The 17,059-nt window shown below is 42.6% G+C and overlaps 2 protein-coding genes and 1 non-coding gene across 10 annotated transcripts in view; 2 read left to right on the forward strand and 1 right to left on the reverse strand.

Moving 5' to 3' along the window:
- Positions 1-709: 709 nt before the first annotated feature.
- On the reverse strand, positions 710-782 carry trnaf-gaa (transfer RNA phenylalanine (anticodon GAA)). Its single transcript has one exon. It is a non-coding gene; the product is annotated as a tRNA-Phe (tRNA).
- Positions 783-998: 216 nt separating this feature from the next.
- hs6st2 (heparan sulfate 6-O-sulfotransferase 2) lies at positions 999-5,777 on the forward strand. Of its 3 annotated transcripts, XM_086221796.1 has the most exons (4): positions 999-1,113; positions 1,277-1,925; positions 2,396-3,220; positions 5,610-5,777. In XM_086221796.1, the coding sequence occupies exons 2-4, from the start codon at positions 1,354-1,356 to the stop codon at positions 5,677-5,679; spliced, it is 1,467 nt and encodes a 488-aa protein (XP_086077922.1). In that variant the 5' UTR covers positions 999-1,113; positions 1,277-1,353; the 3' UTR covers positions 5,680-5,777. The 3 variants fall into 3 exon arrangements, with proteins under 3 accessions (XP_086077922.1, XP_086077921.1, XP_086077923.1); XM_086221795.1 differs by having other exon boundaries at positions 1,001-1,925; XM_086221797.1 differs by having other exon boundaries at positions 1,001-1,925; positions 5,621-5,777.
- A 1,894-nt stretch (positions 5,778-7,671) lies between these two features.
- The window catches only part of mbnl3 (muscleblind-like splicing regulator 3), a 28,512-nt gene continuing 19,124 nt past the window's right edge, over positions 7,672-17,059 (forward strand). For 5 of the 6 annotated variants that reach the window (XM_086221801.1, XM_086221798.1, XM_086221800.1 and 2 more), the window contains exons 1-2: positions 7,672-7,887; positions 14,178-15,169. In XM_086221801.1, the coding sequence (XP_086077927.1) occupies positions 14,996-15,169 (174 nt within the window). In that variant the 5' untranslated portion in view covers positions 7,672-7,887; positions 14,178-14,995. Of the gene's footprint in view, positions 7,888-13,674; positions 14,079-14,177; positions 15,170-17,059 lie in introns of those variants that run through there. The other variant, XM_086221799.1, reaches the window with a different exon arrangement.

Genomic DNA, 17,059 nt, shown 5'->3' on the forward strand with positions numbered 1-17,059 from the left:
GCACAATCGACAATAACCCAGAACCACAAAGACCAGCGGCTAGTAATTATCCATACAGATAATCTGTAAATATAAAACCCATCTGACCATTGTCCTACAGATACAATGAATGCAACCTGCAGGAGAAGCAGAGGTGGACCGAGCAACCTGATCTATAATGATGATGTTGTAGGCAGAAAAACAAGCTGAAAATGGTGCAAAAGAAGTGCTGAAAGGTCCCGGGGATTCGGACTGAGACACATCTGTTTCAAATCAGTTTTCAAACTACACCCAAATGTGGATGAAAACGTCCAAATGTGGTTTGCATCAGTTATGCTAACATCTGATTTAATGTGGTTTTTGGATTTTTAAGGCGGTCTCAAATTCATCTGGATACAATCTGAATAGGTCAAAATTCAGACTTGGTTCGTCTGTGTGAGCAAGGCCTTAAAGTCATGTGTGACCTTGAAATGCCGATCTCCATCTTTGAAACCTTCATTTAACTGATAGGAGATAGTGTAAGCTTGGTCTTTTTAGCTTGAAATGCTGATCTCCATCGTTTAATTTATGGCATCAACAGTGACCTTGGTCTTATTGCTGCCGAGTAGGGGCTATTAACATTTTCGGTTCAGAACGAAAGCTACTCAAGTCTTAAATTACACATTGCATGCTTTTTGACCATCAGACAGTAAACGAAACATGCCTCGCTACTCCTCGAGCGCCTCCAAAATGCCGAAACCCGGGATCGAACCAGGGACCTTTAGATCTTCAGTCTAACGCTCTCCCAACTGAGCTATTTCGGCGATGAGACTGAAGGGGTGTATTAAATATTTTTGTCCACGTATAAAGACGATAATGAATGATATTTCTATTAGTATTCTTAGTATACTGAATTAACTAAGCTTAATATCAAAATTTAGACTGCAGATATGAACAGTTTGACCTAGTTATTGGCTCAACTTTGTTTCAACAGCTTTTATCAAACATTACAGTGACGTAATTGCCACTCTTGACTCAGCGCAGAGGCTGCTGGGAAGAAAGGTCAAGAATCGTTGGCAGTGGAAGACACTGGATTTAATGCCGGAGAGATATTCTATCCCATTGTAAAGCCAATAAGAGTCCTATTTAAATAACGTAAGTCTGCTCCGAGACTCCTTCGAGGTTCATAAAATACTTGAAGAATCGCGTTCATGTATCGCCCGTTTGAGGCTCGCCGACATACTGGCTAGCTCCCGTTAGCTGGCTAGCAGCCGCATTGTTATTGTTGTTTTATATATATATTTATGTTTATGTCAAGATTATTCCCAGAGGTTCCTCCGCCGAGGCAGGGGTCCCGGACCTCCTGAGGCATGTTTTTTTGTCCGTCCCGGGAAGATGGATGAGAAGTCCAGCAGCCACCACAGGCTCCTGATCGCCCTTCTTATGGTTTTGCTCTTTGGCGTCATCATGATCCAGTATGTGTGTCCAAGTCGGTCCGAGTGTCAGGTGCTGCACCAGCTAGGATCCTGGTTTAAGGTGGGCAGGACGGCTGCTTCTCAGAGCAGTGGCTATCAAGTCAAAGACGGGCTCCAAAAGGATCCATACATCGCAGAAGACGGCGCCCTGGTCCGCTTCATCCCTCGCTTCAACTTCACCAAATCCGACTTGAACCGCGTTGTGGATTTCAACATCAAGGGAGATGATGTTATAGTGTTTCTGCACATCCAGAAGACGGGCGGCACGACGTTCGGTCGGCACCTGGTGCGGAATATTCAGCTGGAGAGGCCGTGCGAGTGCCACGCTGGGCAGAAGAAGTGTACTTGTTTCAGACCGGGGAAGAAGGAAACCTGGCTCTTCTCTCGTTTTTCTACTGGTTGGAGTTGCGGGCTTCATGCGGACTGGACCGAGCTAACCAGCTGCGTCCCGTCACGCATGGACTCACGGGAGGCTCCAAAGAACTTGCCCAGGTAGGGGGGGGGGGGGGGCATTGCTGTGTGCACACTTCAAGCAGACACAATATTAGATTTTTTTCAGATATACCGATATTTTACTGTAGTTTGGGTGATAATCGATACCAATATTGACAAATTCCTTCACCTAATTGCTGAGATCATTAAGTCTCCTCTGTCAATGACGTTTATATTATCTGTATAAAAATTAGGCAATATTATCTTAACATTTTGCACATACTAAAAATCTGATGGAAACATTGTAAATAGTGACACTATTTCTTGATTTCCCAACATTTGTAACGGTTCATTGTTTCTAAAAAAGAGATTTGAGCTTGTCCCAATATTGATAAATTAAAGAATTTGCCCGATACTGATATGAAGGCGGATAAATTGTGCATGCCTACACTTCAATAGTCTTCACCAAGAGCCTCATAATGTTACAACTGTTTGTTACACATTTTTGATGTCATCTTTTACCTCCCCAGGAGGAACTATTATTATATAACCATCCTAAGAGATCCAGTATCACGCTACCTAAGTGAGTGGCGTCACGTGCAACGCGGTGCCACATGGAAGGCTTCCTTACATGTGTGTGATGGACGTTCACCAACACTGTCGGAGCTGCCGAGCTGCTACTCGGGTGATGACTGGTCAGGTTGCTCCTTGCAGGAGTTCATGGATTGCCCTTACAACCTGGCCAACAACCGGCAGACTCGCATGCTAGCTGACCTCAGCCTGGTCGGTTGCTATAACGTTTCAGCCATGAGTGAGGAGGAGCGCTGGGTGGTGCTTTTGGAAAGCGCGAAGCGTAACCTACGGGGTATGGCCTTCTACGGACTCACTGAGTACCAGCGTAAAACTCAGTACTTGTTTGAGCGAACCTTCAACCTGGAGTTCATAGCACCCTTCACGCAGCTCAACGGGACACGTGCCTCCAGCGTCGAGGTGCCACCTGAGACGCAACACAGAATCCGACAGCTAAACCGATGGGATGTGGAGCTCTACGAATACGCCCGTGATCTCTTCCTGCAACGCTTCCAGGTGGCGAGGCAGCAGGAGCGCAGGCAAGCCAGAGAGAGGAGGCAACAGGAGAGGAGGCGGCTACGTGTAAGACTGACACCGAAGCAAGCCAGGCCACCGAGGCCCACAGAAACACCTCATCAGCCAGGCAGCCGCTCAGTTATAATGGAGGAGCAGCAAAGAGGAGGAGCTGATGGAGATGCTGTGGAGTCTGAAGCGCTTCTCCCAGACTGGTGGGACCTGGATGAGAACAGCACCATGGAGGACTACGTGGACAATGTAGAACAGTGGTAATGACCGGAGCTTTGACTGACACAGTTTTTAATACAATTTCTATACACATTTAAGGAATTTAAACTTCTGGTAATTTCATTTCAGAAGAGGTTTTTTTTTTAATAGATATACCTGGAAATTTTGATAAGGATGCCTTAGATTTATTGTGGAGTTTGAATCATGATGAGTGAAAAATTATGCAGTTTTAAAATCTTAAGCTGTCAGCAACTGCAACGGTACAATTCACTGGAAATAATCTTATTATAACTGTTAGGTTAACTGATTGTAACCAATGGTTTTCTTTTCAAAACAAATCCTAACTACATATTAGATCTTGATCTGATTTAGGCAATTCTAATTTGTTTAAAAAAAATAGCATTTCACCAGTTACGGTGTATTTTCATGAATTCATTTATCAAATTAAAAAAATGCATCAGTATGGTGTTCTTTACAATACTTTACAATGATTTTCCAAACACAGTTTATGTCAACATAAGAATTTGCTGCATAAACATGCAGTATGTTATCTCTGCCACTAGGGGCCTCTAAGAACAATAAATTTATTTTGATGACGTCACGAAGCAGAAACCATCATGATCAGACATAAATTATGTCCTCTGGCGTGTTAATGTATAATGAGAGTCATGCTAGCTTCATATTTTAAACTGGTGAACGATAGCTGAGTCAGAGTACAGCTTAGGTGAGTTTACTACCCTCTCAGCTATTGCAGCAAACCTTTATACCAAATTAAATTAAGTTTGCCGGGCTCTCTTACCTGTGGTCTAACCAATCCCACAGGAGCTCAGTAGGCCTGTTGAACAAGTCTAGTAAATTTACAACAAAGGTCCAGGACATTTTAAGTTGAGATGTTACACACGGTACCGTTTTAATGATGAGAGTGCAACCGCAGAGATAAGAATGAGTGCATGAAAACGATCTACGTGAGCATTTTGGTATCGACCATTTTAAATGTGTCACATTTTTATTTGTATTGTTTGTCCATCTAATGATCCCTCTCTGGGGCACCTACAGTGGGGATGTAAGATGATTCTGTGGGCTTAAAAATGACATTAATGAGAACATTTCATTAAATGAGTTTTGGGGGCCCGAGATGTATTTTTATTAAGCCTAGAACCTCCAGAGCTTCTAGCCACCTGAAAATTGCCGCTTGTTTCCAACTGTTGTGAAATGTGATGATCGGACACTGACTGATGAGGGAATTACATATTCTGTGCTTCAGCTCCAATCTTTTGATACAATCCACCAATATCACTTCTGCACGGAACAACTCATGAGTTTTTCTCTTACCTAACCCATGCAGTGACATTTGTTGGATTCCTGGCTAACAAGGAAACAACCTCACTTAAAAGATAAAATGCGTTCTTATTTTTTTAAGGTATTCGCTTTGTACTGAGGAGAGAAAATTGTGAGTATATTTCTTTGCTAGGGCAGCTTGACAATTCCACGAAAGAGGAAAAAGTCAAGTTCAAGTGGAGCGGAGGTGACTGAGCCCAGGGCCAGCTGTATAGTAACAAAACAAAAACAAACCCATGAAACTGAAGGCACGAGTTCCACAGCACCATGAAGACGTAGCAAAGACATAGCAATTAGTCCTGAATCATGGAATTAAGTTTCCAATAAGCATTGAAGGTCCAGCTCTCTCACCTCCAAGTTAGTGGGTTTCTCATGGGTTTTTGGTTAAATGGCTAAAATAAAGCCAGTTTTGAGTTTTTTGTTTTACAAAATGAAATGTCAGTAAATGCCACACTCGTGAATTTCAAAGCGTTTTAGAGTCTTAGAAACAGCAGATGCTACAGATGTCATGCAGAGAACAGAGGAAGCATAAAGCTTTTGATGACTTAAGTTTGTCGCATAATTTCAGCTTTTTTCTTCAAATGATTGTACTTCTGCTGTGCACAACGAATGAAATCGGCGCCCTTTTGTGGTGATTATCCTGGTTATCAAACGTGTAAGTCATGAACCTTTGTTAGTCATAGTTTTTTCCCCCATCATTGAAAATTCAAAGTAAAAAAATCCCATTGGGGTTTTTTTCGTTGAGGTAACCCACGGTGAAGCTCATTTCCAGTTTTGCCACTAAAAACATGTCATTTCTGCGGCTCCAACACCTTCAATGGCTTCTCTTGACTTTAATTCAAGTGATACTTGTCAACTAGCCATAAATGCTCAACCTGATTATATGCAATCACCTGAAGTTGCCCCAAAAATTTATGGACTGGTCTCCAGTCGCAAAAGGAACTGGACATTGTCTTAAAATTTAAATATGCCCAGGTCTGCCTGGTCAATGAATCAAAGTTGTTTTTAGCACGTCTGTAGCTGAATATTCTTTTTCTTTCATTGTAAACTATTTTACATGACATTAAAGTTATTTATTGATATTGATTGTAGTTCTTTGCCAGAAATGACCCGAAGAAAGAGGCCGGTCCAAGCTGCCCGTCACTCCTTTCCACGACCATAGAAGCCTTCGAGTTTGCTCTCGTGGGTTTTACACGTCTGAACTTGTGATGTTGGATGAAAGTAGGGGATGTTTATTTGTTCTTTGTTTTGTTTTGTTTTTTATTAAAAAGGAACACTGTAATACCTGTTTTAAACAATATACTACACTGTTTATGGTTAACGATGTGTATGTTTGCCTAAATTATTGTCTTGTCTAAACTTGGCACCTGTTAAAGACTTTTAAGTAACAGAAATAGATACCTCAGTGTGTAGCAGAACTGCTAATGTTGTAAAATGACTGAATGTGTCCCAACCGTCCATTTTTTTATATGTGTGTATATATATATGTATATATATATATATATATATATATATATATATATATATATATATATATATATATATATATATATATATATATATATATATATATATAAAATGCTTTTACATTCACAGAACCGTGGTTGTGATGTCTCTTTAGTTGGTTATGTACATGCCGCAGATAGCGTGCAGGCTTGAGAATACAGATGCGAGTCTCTGCATCACCAGTAGGGGGCGCTCAAGTCATTCTGATGAAATGAAAGAGACGGTTACTGTAAATGTGTTCAGGTCACTTCATACAGTTGTGAACTTTGACTGTAGAAATGGTTAAAATAATGAGAATAGTAGAGCTTTACTTCCAATGATGTCTCAGGAATGCAAATTTAAGTAAAAAAAATGATGTGCAGTTAAAGAACTGGCTTCAACTTTGCTGCATTTTGTCAGATTTTAAATAGCACTCATAAATTTAAAACTATTGTAACCTGTTATATCCTCTGTTCTTTTATATAAATTCAGTTCCGGTTTAAGACGGTATTTGTGTATGTTCTCAGTCACCAAGGTCATCGTAATTCTCAAAAATAATAAATTTAGACCACTGGACTCACCTCTTGTACGTGAAAACGTTTCAAATTAGGATGATTGCAACAATTCATGTTGATATCATAAAAGTGATATATTTTTCTGTAGTGAAATTGGCTTTGAGATGTCTTCTAGGGTGACACAGTGGTGCAATGGTTAACGCCGTCCTCTCATAAGAAGGTCCCGGATTCGAGTCCCGGCTCGGGCATGGGGTCTTTCTGTGTGGAGTTGTCATTCTCCCTGTGCCTGCGTGGTTTCTCTCCAGGTTCTCCAGCTTCCTCCCACAGTCCTTTTCTAGGGACTGCGACGCTTACATGCTTTTATTGTGAAGAAATGGACAGCAAACCGGAAGTATTGCGTTAGCAGAACAGCAACATGCTAGCAGCAGGTGGAAAGCGCCCAAAACGAGATGACATCCAAAATTATAATATAAATATTCACGTTTATTTCCATCAGAACAAGTCATATATATATATATATACAAAGAGAGAGAGAGAATGACATATATATTTTATATGTAAATATATATATATATATATATATATAAAAAGAGAGAGAATGACATATATATTTTATATGTAAATATATATATAAAGAGAGAGAGAATGACATATATATTTTATATATATATATAAATAGAGAGAATGACATATATATATATATGTCATTCTCTCTCTCTTTATGGTTATACAAGGGTATATAGGGTTAAATACAAATTACATAAATTAACCTTGCAGCTCTTTTAATTTCTAAAAGATAAAACCCAGTCACCTTCACGAGCTTTGTATTCGTAATTTTCGTCTAACGTCAATCTATGTTTATGCTGATTTTTTTTTTTAAATCCTTTTTAAGTTCTCGTGATTTATGAAGTTTATTTACTGCCATTGTAGCGTCATGTGTCTAACAGTCTGGAGGCCGGTACTGAACCTTCCTACCTGCGACGCTTTTACCTTGTCGTGACTTTGATTTCTCCACGTTAATGAAACGTGAACCACACTCACACACACTCACACTCTCTCTCTCTCTGTCTCTCTCTGTCTCTCCCCCAACTCCTCCCTCACCATTATGCCCTCCCCCTTACTTATTTTCTCTAATCTGCCTGGTGATCACTCATTGTTGCACCCGAAAAAATATAGTTAACACTTCAGCCGCCCGCCGAACCCTCTTCGCTTCTTTCCGTCTTTCGCCGCTGCTTGCTTCGCTTCACGCGTTTTCTTCGCTCCTGCAAGGCAACGACGAGAAGGAATCCGTGGAAGATTTAAAAAAAAAAAACGCTTTTTTTTTTAACCGAAGGTAATTTAGGAGGAGAACCTGGCTGCGCTGCAAACAGGTAAGAGGCTGACGCAGTTGACTCCACGGCAATAACAGCGCTCTGTGTTTGAAAAATAAGCCGCCCGGTAGCTGGGAGTTGAGCTTACATGAAGGCTGCCTTCATTACAGGTGTATTTACAGGTCAAAAAGCCTGTTGCTCGGAGGCTCAAAGTAAATACGGGCGTAATTGCTGTGTAGGCACCGCAGTAATAACATTTGCATGCTTAAAAAAAAAAAAAGGTTCGTTTTCCCGTGTGGTAATGTTACGTTAAAGTGCATTGTCTAATGTGGGATTTGGAAGGATTTGCTTGAGTGCAATACGTAGAACAACTGTGGTGTCTGCACAGCAGCGGGAACTGGGTTTAGCTGTCATGCCAGACAACAGAGCGACAAATAAATCAATAAAAAAAATGAAAGTGAAAGGACTTTCTGAGGCTCACTAATGTTGAGTTTAAGATCCATTATTGCTGGTGGATGTGAAGAACACCTGCATCTTCCCGGTTAGATTTTGCAGCCGGGCTCTGAGCATGTGGCTCTCCGGGCGGCTCGCCGTGTTGCCACTACCTGCCTTCTTACACAGCGCGTCTTGCCATTTTGGTTCATTTAACAATACAACCAGTCATGACAAGTTCACCCTCCCTACGGGCTGTGGACTCTGCACCAGTCTAGCTAGTTTTTCTTTACTTAACATTAACGCCAAGGATAATCCAACACACACACACACACACACACACACACACACACACACACACACACACACACACGTAAACAGTCATATTCCAGAATAAACTGTTTTCATGTACGCATGACCAGCTCCGGATGTTCCTCTTTTTTTTTCTTTTTTTTTTTGCAATGCATCATCAATCAATATGATATGCCAGTGATGTCATATTGGTTAATATTGACAGTTTCTCCACAGTCACAGTCAGAAAGGCCCTTCACTTTCTTTTATGAATTAAGTCTGTGTGCAACAGTCCAGATGAGCCGTTTCAGGCATTTACGCGTTGTTTCGTTGTAGATGTGGCAGACTTGGTTTGTGTTTGATTGATTGAATGGGACCTGTGGTGCTTTAATGAGCTGAAAGGATTACTGATACTTAACCTAATTACTTTAACCCGTCCCTCCAGGTTTGCTGGCTTTCATCACTCCCATCATTGTGATTTATGCCTCTTTTTCCACCTTGTGCTTTCTAATCAATCACCTGGTTGTTGTTGGTGTTGCTGTTAACTCTCACTGCTGGTGTAACAAGTCTGTTTGCTCCACTGTAACTCCTTGTTACACCCATGACAACTAGTTCACTGGGCTTTTTTTGAATGGGTAAAACCCAGATTTAAATAAATTCCCTCAGAAAAACCCAGAGATTTGACTAAGAAATCAAACTAACACTCATTTCTGGGCCAAAGCATTTGGTCAGTTTCTAAATACTGAAGTCGCTCACTGGTTTTCTCAGGGTAAAATGTTGAAATCCGCATTTGCACAACCCTTTAGTTCTCTCCCCAGACCTGCTTTATCCCCCAGTTAACATATGCATCATATGAACTATGATGCATGTTACTGAAACTCATTTTTGGTCAGATTTGTTGACTGCCTGGGGCCACCACACAGAGCACCGCAGGGATGACACGGTTTTGTCGGACAAGAGGTTCAGATCACCTCGTGTCCTCACAATGCAAAAGGGGATGATGGGATTTTTTACATTGAATCACTGACAAAAAAATAGATATGCGGCAAAGACAAATTTAAGAGGTTTACACGTTTTGTTTTGCAGGATATTCTTAACTAACTAACACTGGTTTTATGAATTTTAAAGCATATATACGATTGCTAGAAGTACCAAGCTAACGTCAGGTTATGAGCGAACTACACAGACACATGGACTCAACGTCAACTGCTGGCTTCACGGTCCCGCTGTATTCAGTGGAATCGGCAACAAATCTGTTTTAAGCATTTCTGAAGGAAGGATGCTAAAAAGGAGCTAGTGTCAGCTTCATGAACTGGTGGACTTTATGCATTTCGGTTTAGTATATTATAGTAATCTTGGGCTTGGTTTGGACGTTAGAAGACATCACTCTGGGCTATGAGGGATGTATTTCTTTCTACTTTATGATAAGAAATGAGTTGTTTATTCCAGCCCTACAGTTGGCCTTTCACTAAATGCAGCTATAGTACAGTTTTATTGATATAAGAATATCTGTGTGAGGAGATAAGGAGCACGGCTGTTTGCCTGCACACCAGCCAGGCTGCAGTCAGAGCCCCAGTGAAGGTTATGCTGTCTGTAGACCTTTGGTGCACCGTGTTTAATGAGGGACGCAGTGCGCTGGAGTCAACAGCAAGCCACCCTCATTTCCTCACCCCCCCCCCCCCACCACCACCACCACCACCACCCCCACCCCCCACACATTTCTACTTCCTACTGACCCCCACCTCCTGACTGCTGGAGCCCCGTTTCTGCAGACACCTGGAAGACGCAGCAGCAGAAAGGCTGTTAGAACTAGGGCGCGCTATATTTATTCACCAACAAGCCGCATCCCTGCAAAAGACTGTTTGTGCTGCGGTGCAAAGGTCAAATGAGTTCAGTAGGCCAAGATTGCTCCTGTTTGAAAAGCAGACCCTGTAGTGTAAGTGGAGCTGTGTGTCCGAGATGAAGCAGTTACCAGATTGATTGATTAGCTGACCTAATTAGCTACCATTTTACTATTGATTTATTGATACACGTGTGTTTCTCTAATGAGTTCTACATTATGGATTTAGCAGTAAGAATGCTTATGGATGGAAACTTGCAAATATTTCTTCACAGTCTTTGATTTTTTTTTTTTTTTTTTTTTTGTTCCTCTCACGTTCCTGGTGGCGGAATCCCTGCAGTGGTAGGATTTTTAGCACTTGATGATTCATTCCAAATGGAAGCATCTTGATTCTAATTTATGCACGGTTAGAATTCCAAAGAAAACAAAAAAATTCTTTTTTTTAAAATGCAGATGACAACATGAGGGGTCAAACACCTTTGAACAGGCATGTGTTTGTCGACTCAGATGATTTGTTTGACTTTCGTACAAGTTCTTTCATTCATCTGCGTGATTGTACTGTTAACGGAGGCGGGTGTTTGGTTCGTAATGGAGATTTTCTGATCCCAGTTTTTCATTCTCCGTACCTGAACTTGTGTTTTTGCTGATACAGAGTAATGATGCAGCAACAGTGTGTCAAAGATGTATGTGCACTTTTTTTTATTAAACTGTATTAACTAGTAAATAGAAAGTATTTTAGGTAAATTAAGCATAACGGGTAAAAATCTGTGATACATTCGGAATTGCGGTTCTACAAAATTCATGGCCCTGCCTGTGGCCAAAAACTGTAATCTTGCTCACAGTTCATCTCGATTGATCCCTGTTTCCACGAATATATGATTAATTGCCCAGCCCTGATAAATAGATCCAGAGAATGTAGCCATGGAACTTCTACTGTTGACGGTCTTAATATTGGATATGGTGATGTTAAACTGGGGGGATTTTCGCATGTCAAATGTCACCACGTTGTTGACATTTGGCTCGCTCCGTCTGTCTCGTGTTACGTATCAGTCGATTCTTGTCATTGCCAGTGGAAGTACAGCACAACTTCCTGTGTAGAATTCGGTTTTAGAGCGGAATTGATTTCCTCTTTGTGATGTATGTCGGTGCTAGCGGAGCTAAGTAGCAGGGTCTTGTTTCAGTGCTAATAGATTACGTTGCATCGGATCGGTGCATAGACTTGGATGGCATTTGTTTGTTCTAAGTATTGGAGGGACGTCAGATTTTGAGAATCTCGAGTTTATATGTGGCAAATCTTGTATAAACATCTACAGTATCAAGCAATGAATCTGTTTCCCTGCCTTTTCCTATAATATCTCGTGAACTCTTTGTTCCATTGATATCAAACGTGGCGCCTCCAGGGAGTGGCCCTTGAATAGAAGAGCGGTTCTTAGTTTTGTCAGCCAAATATTTTTTTGTCTGTTGTCGTTGTGGTTGGATGACTTCATGATGGGGTCAGAATATAAAAGTCAGAGCAACCCAGGTGACAGACAGGATTCTGGATTTGTGTTTTTGATTTGTGACATCGTCACACAACCCATGCACCCCTCAAAGAGGCACTGGCACTGTACTGGTGGATGGAAGCACAGATTTATAGCAGAATTAAGACTTCTCTTATGCGGTAGTTGAACTTCATTGCAGATTTTGCACCGTTTCATCATTAGAAACTAACATTCTATGTTCAGGTATTAAGAGGCTCCACCCACTAATTTGTGAATCATTCCGAAAACTTCCTTGTCTGGTTTGAAATGTCACATCTCCTTTCCCACCAGTGACTCTCGGGGGTCGTCGTTTCTGTTCATGAAGATTTTGAAACAAACACACACCCCATGAGGGCAGGTCACATTTAACCTATTTACACAGCAAGCCGCAGCATGATTTCTCTATTTTTAACTGCCCCACTGTCCATACCAGTATCAGACGCAGCCCTGAGAGAGGCCAAAGAAAGGTTTGGTTAAACAATAGGTTAAATTTTCAGGAGGTTGAAACCCTTGGAGAGTGGACAACAGTGTATCAGCAGGCGAAAGGTCATTACTGTTTAAATTCAAAGGTACAGGGTGCAGTATAAACTCCTGGAGGAGGGCCAGGATCTGCTGCGTTGCTTTCCAAGAGCAGTTGTAATGGCAACTGTGTGCCATGTGGCGAGAGCCAGAGAGATGGAAGGAAGTGTGCAGCATTGCTGGGGAGTGTTTGACGCTTACGCTGCTGAGCTGCGTAGTTAGGGGCCGCTGACCTGAATGTGGACCTGAATGCAGGACAGGCATCAGTGCAGGAGTGCCTGTCTTGCCCCCCCCCCCCCCCCGGGTAAAGTTTTTATTGATTAGAAGGTAAGCTGGGAGGAAGAAGAGGCTCAGACAAGCATTATAGTTAAGCAAGCGAAGCAACTGCCATACCTGCTCGTCTCATTCCCCTGCTCTTTTTTTTTTTTTTTTTTTTTGTGGCCGGGGTGTGTCTTTGTTCTTGTGTTTGAAGGTGGGTGTTCTAATTCAGTCCCCACCTCCTCCTATCCCTCCTTCCTTCTCTTCACTGCAGTGTTCTCCTTCTTGGCCGCCTATCTGCGTACATACACAGACAAACACGCTCGTTGCCTCACACTCCCACCCCCCTGCCGCTTCCTCCGTCTGTGTCTGCCACCATCAGACGCAGGGACTGATAATATCTACTCCTCTCCTGCATCTATTGTTTATTCTCATCACTTTGATTTTGCATCATCACCTTATAAGCTACCTCTTCATTGTCAAATTTACCCCACTCCTAAACGCCGGGTAGATTTCCCTTCACCTGGGTGGATATGTCTTTACTGAGCCACCTAAAGGATTGTTATCTGTATTCAGTAAGTGTCCCAACACGCCACTCTACTCCTTCACAGTGAGCCTCAAAGCAGGCTGCACGCCCTCCATTGCATCACACCGCAGGATGCTTGAATAAGACACAACTTTCTCCTCCACACCTGTGAGTCCCCACAGCTCTCCTAGTCAGTTCTCGTACAGTTTGAAAATCAGCATGTGGCTCAGCCATGACTGTGCTTTGCCAGTTTAAAAAAAAAAAAAAAAAAAAGCCCAGGGAGGAACAAGGACGGGCTGTTTGGAGGGAGGAGCTGTTGTGGAAACTGTTCTGTCATTGGTCGTTGATTTTCTCTGCCTGCCTGCAAGTGTCCGTCCAATTGGCTGCAGCCTTGCAATGAGCACAGCAGCTGCAGTTGTGAAGAACTACCCCTTCTCCTTCTGCCTGCTCTCTCCTTTTTCCTTCTTCTTCCGTATTGTTAATTATCTGCTGTAGTTGTGAATCATCTGTCGTCCTCATGTGCCACGCCGTGCCACTTCAAGGACGCCGCTTTATACTGTATATTGCAGCATGATTCATGTCAAGTTAGTCAATTAGTTTCTAGTCTGTAGAGCTCAGGGGAATTGACGTCTCTGTCCTGCGCCCTCCATCCTCCCTCTCTCTCTCCCTCTCTCTCTCTCTCCCTCTGTTGTATCACTTAATCAAGACATAGCTTGCCCTTTCCTGTTCATTGCTGCCTCCCTCCCTCCCGTATGCTCAGCTCCTCTATTTGTTTGCCCTCTCCTGTTTCTCTTCGGCTCTTCCACCCTCCTGCCTCGTGGTCCTCATCACCCTCCGCGTCGCCTCTAGACAAGCTCCTCCTAAGGTTTTAGCTTTATATTCCATTTTAACCTTGTCTTCCCTTTAACAGGCCGGCCATTACGTTAAGGTTTGATATTAATGTTTGTTTTCTTCCTTTCCACAGTCCACTGCAGGGGTTCGGTATCAAGCAAGGGCATGCAGAAGAGAGGTCAGTGAGGAGGATGACAACAGAGGAGTAGACAACGGCGAGGAAGAGGGATGAAACAGAGACTGAAGTAAGAGGAGGAAGTGGAACTCCAAAGTGCCTACTGCGAGGGGTCCTCTGCTTCTGTCGGACTCTACTGGATGAGAGCGGGACGGAGCTCAGTGTGGGTTTGGCCATGAATGGAGGCTATATTTTAACGTGACACCCAAAGAGTCGCATCCCATGTTGCCGAGCTGCAGTCCACACACCATCTGAGCTGAATCATCTCAAGGACACCTTCCTCTTAAGGCTGGGGCTTGTTTCTCTTCTTCAGAAACCTTCGTTTGTTAGGCAGGGAATAGAAGACCGTGACTGCCACAGCCTCGGCCATGTTGACGTGAATGTAACAGACTTACGGTGGGTTGATCCGCAGACACTCGAAGGCCAGGCAGAGGCAGACTCGTGCCTCCCTCCCCTTGAAGAGTGTCTGCCTCAGCAACATATCCAAGCATGCCAGAGTGATGTCCTCAGACTAGAAGCTGTTTTCTTTTTTCTTTTGAGACAGAGCTGGCCTCTGCTTACCATCAACTCCCTCTGTGAAACTTCAGCTGCCATTTTTTTTCTCTAGAAGAACTAATTAATATCCCCTAAAACTCACCAACCAACAGCACTTCTTGCCTATTTATGTCGAGGAAACACTGATTTTAACTTTGCTTCTATTTCCTGTGCTGGAGGGTTTTTTTTTTTTATTCCTTACGTCACTATTAGTCACCCTGAACACTCAGAGCTGGTGTGTGATGGCTGTCAGCATGACCATGGGACGAGACACCAAATGGTTGACGCTGGAAGTGTGTCGTGAGTTTCAGAGAGGCACCTGCTCTCGGTCAGATGCCGACTGCAAGTTCGCTCACCCCTCCCGGAGCTGCCACGTGGAGAATGGCCGAGTCATCGCCTGCTTTGACTCACTCAAGGTAACAATGCAAACTATATGTCACTCAACATGCGTCCTTGACATACATCTTGTTTGCAATGACACACTCCGTGGTTAGTTAGCGGCAGTATAGCACTACAGTTATACATACATACATTTACATTTACCTTGATAGAAATGTGAATAAATGAATGAATGGTTATTTTATGCCATTGTCATTGTGAATGGGACATTTTCCTAATACACCAAATTGTAATATTCTACTTTAGTGTATATTTATATATCAACAATACAACAAATATTAAGAGTCAAGGTCCTCCTAGAACATTTCCTTAAACAGTCCAGCCGAGAATTTTACCTCAATCTGGGTTCATTGGTTTGTTTTGGAGCTGATCTTCGCCATTCCTGGCTGAGAGGTGTATCATGATCAAAGGAAGAGCCATTTGCATTTAAGGGGCCTATAATTTTGCTGAAAATTTGCTTTGTCTCGACACTGGTCTTTGTGGAGGTCTACATCTCTCCGTGGAGTGCCCCACTGGTTTTAACTTCTCATCAAAGCATCCGAAGTGATTTGTTTTCTATTAGTGTGGGTCATGGATGTCGTGCATTTAAATGTAACAACAGAAAATACTCAGATGTTACTGTTTCCAGTTTCCTGACATATCAGGGTGATTTTTGATGTCTTTTGTTCTAAGAATTAGAAGCTGCTTTCGTGGCCATCATGACGCCCAGTCCAGCTACTCCAATAGGTTTCGTACAGTGCAGCCATCAAAAACATGAAAAAACATGGAAATTTGCTCTTCAAATACCTGCGTATCAGAGAACATGTAGTTAATTCAAGATCGACTAATCATTAAACCACAAAGCTTGTCGTTAACTGTGGTTAACTTCATGATTGTTCTATTTGACATGGATTCCTCCGTTTATTTTCACTTGGAAATAGACGTTTCTGAGAAAGTGTCATGAAAATTTTTCTTAGAGGCATTCATTATCTTAAAGCACAGCCCAGTTTTGTAAAGGCACTGTAATGACCTGAACGGCCTGTGAATTTAAAGGAATAGTTGAAAGCCTTTCTAGCATCACTTAAGACCCCGTTACAGAGAAATTCTGCAAAAGCGCTGCCCCACCATTATTCGTCTTTCTTGTTTATATGTAATCAAGTCGAGCTGTCAGATTGCCACCACTGCTTGTGATTTTACACAGCATTCCAGCTTTCCGCAACAGAGGCACAACGGATAAACTTTGGCCTTCCCTTTTACACAGATTTTGTGCTGTTACTCAGAGGCAGAACAATGTGATCCCATCTCTTTGTACATTTATGAGGTGTAACAGCAGTGGAAAAAGGGCTATAGAAACATCATATTGCCCAACCCTAATTCCTCTCTGGCAAAGGGACACGTGCTCTTTAATTCCTGAAGAGATATAGATACGCATATTGCTGCCAAACTATGTCTTCTTGTTATATTTATTTCATCCATGTCACCAATTTCTTGTACAGCCACGTTGCTGACAGTCGTTCTGTTCCTCACTGACATGGGCTAGTGTGCGACGCTACCTCCACGCCACTGCAGCTACTCTCTGGACTCTTGTCTTCTCATACAGAACTACAACACCACGACTACTTATAGGCAGCAGAAACACCAAGAATCGATACCGTACGATTTAAATGTATATACACACACTGGCTGACCGTTTCTGTATTGGCGGGCGGGCACGCGCGTGTGTGTGTTGATGCATCTGTGTTTGTGAGCTGTTTTGCTCGACGAGCGTTCCTGCAGCTAAAAAGTCAGACCCAGACAAGGGTCTTTCTGTACGAGTGCAGCTGCTGTCTCCCCGTTTATTGAGTTAGAATTTATTATTCAGCCATTTTTCTGTGTTATGTCCTCCAGAGCAGGAGGGAGATGGCGAGGGAGAGAAGAGATAGAGAGAG

The sequence above is a fragment of the Aulostomus chinensis genome, chromosome 13 (genome assembly GCF_037954235.1).
Source record: "Aulostomus chinensis isolate RoL2024-O1b breed Wild chromosome 13, RoL_Achi_v1.0, whole genome shotgun sequence".
NCBI lineage: Eukaryota > Metazoa > Chordata > Actinopteri > Syngnathiformes > Aulostomidae > Aulostomus > Aulostomus chinensis.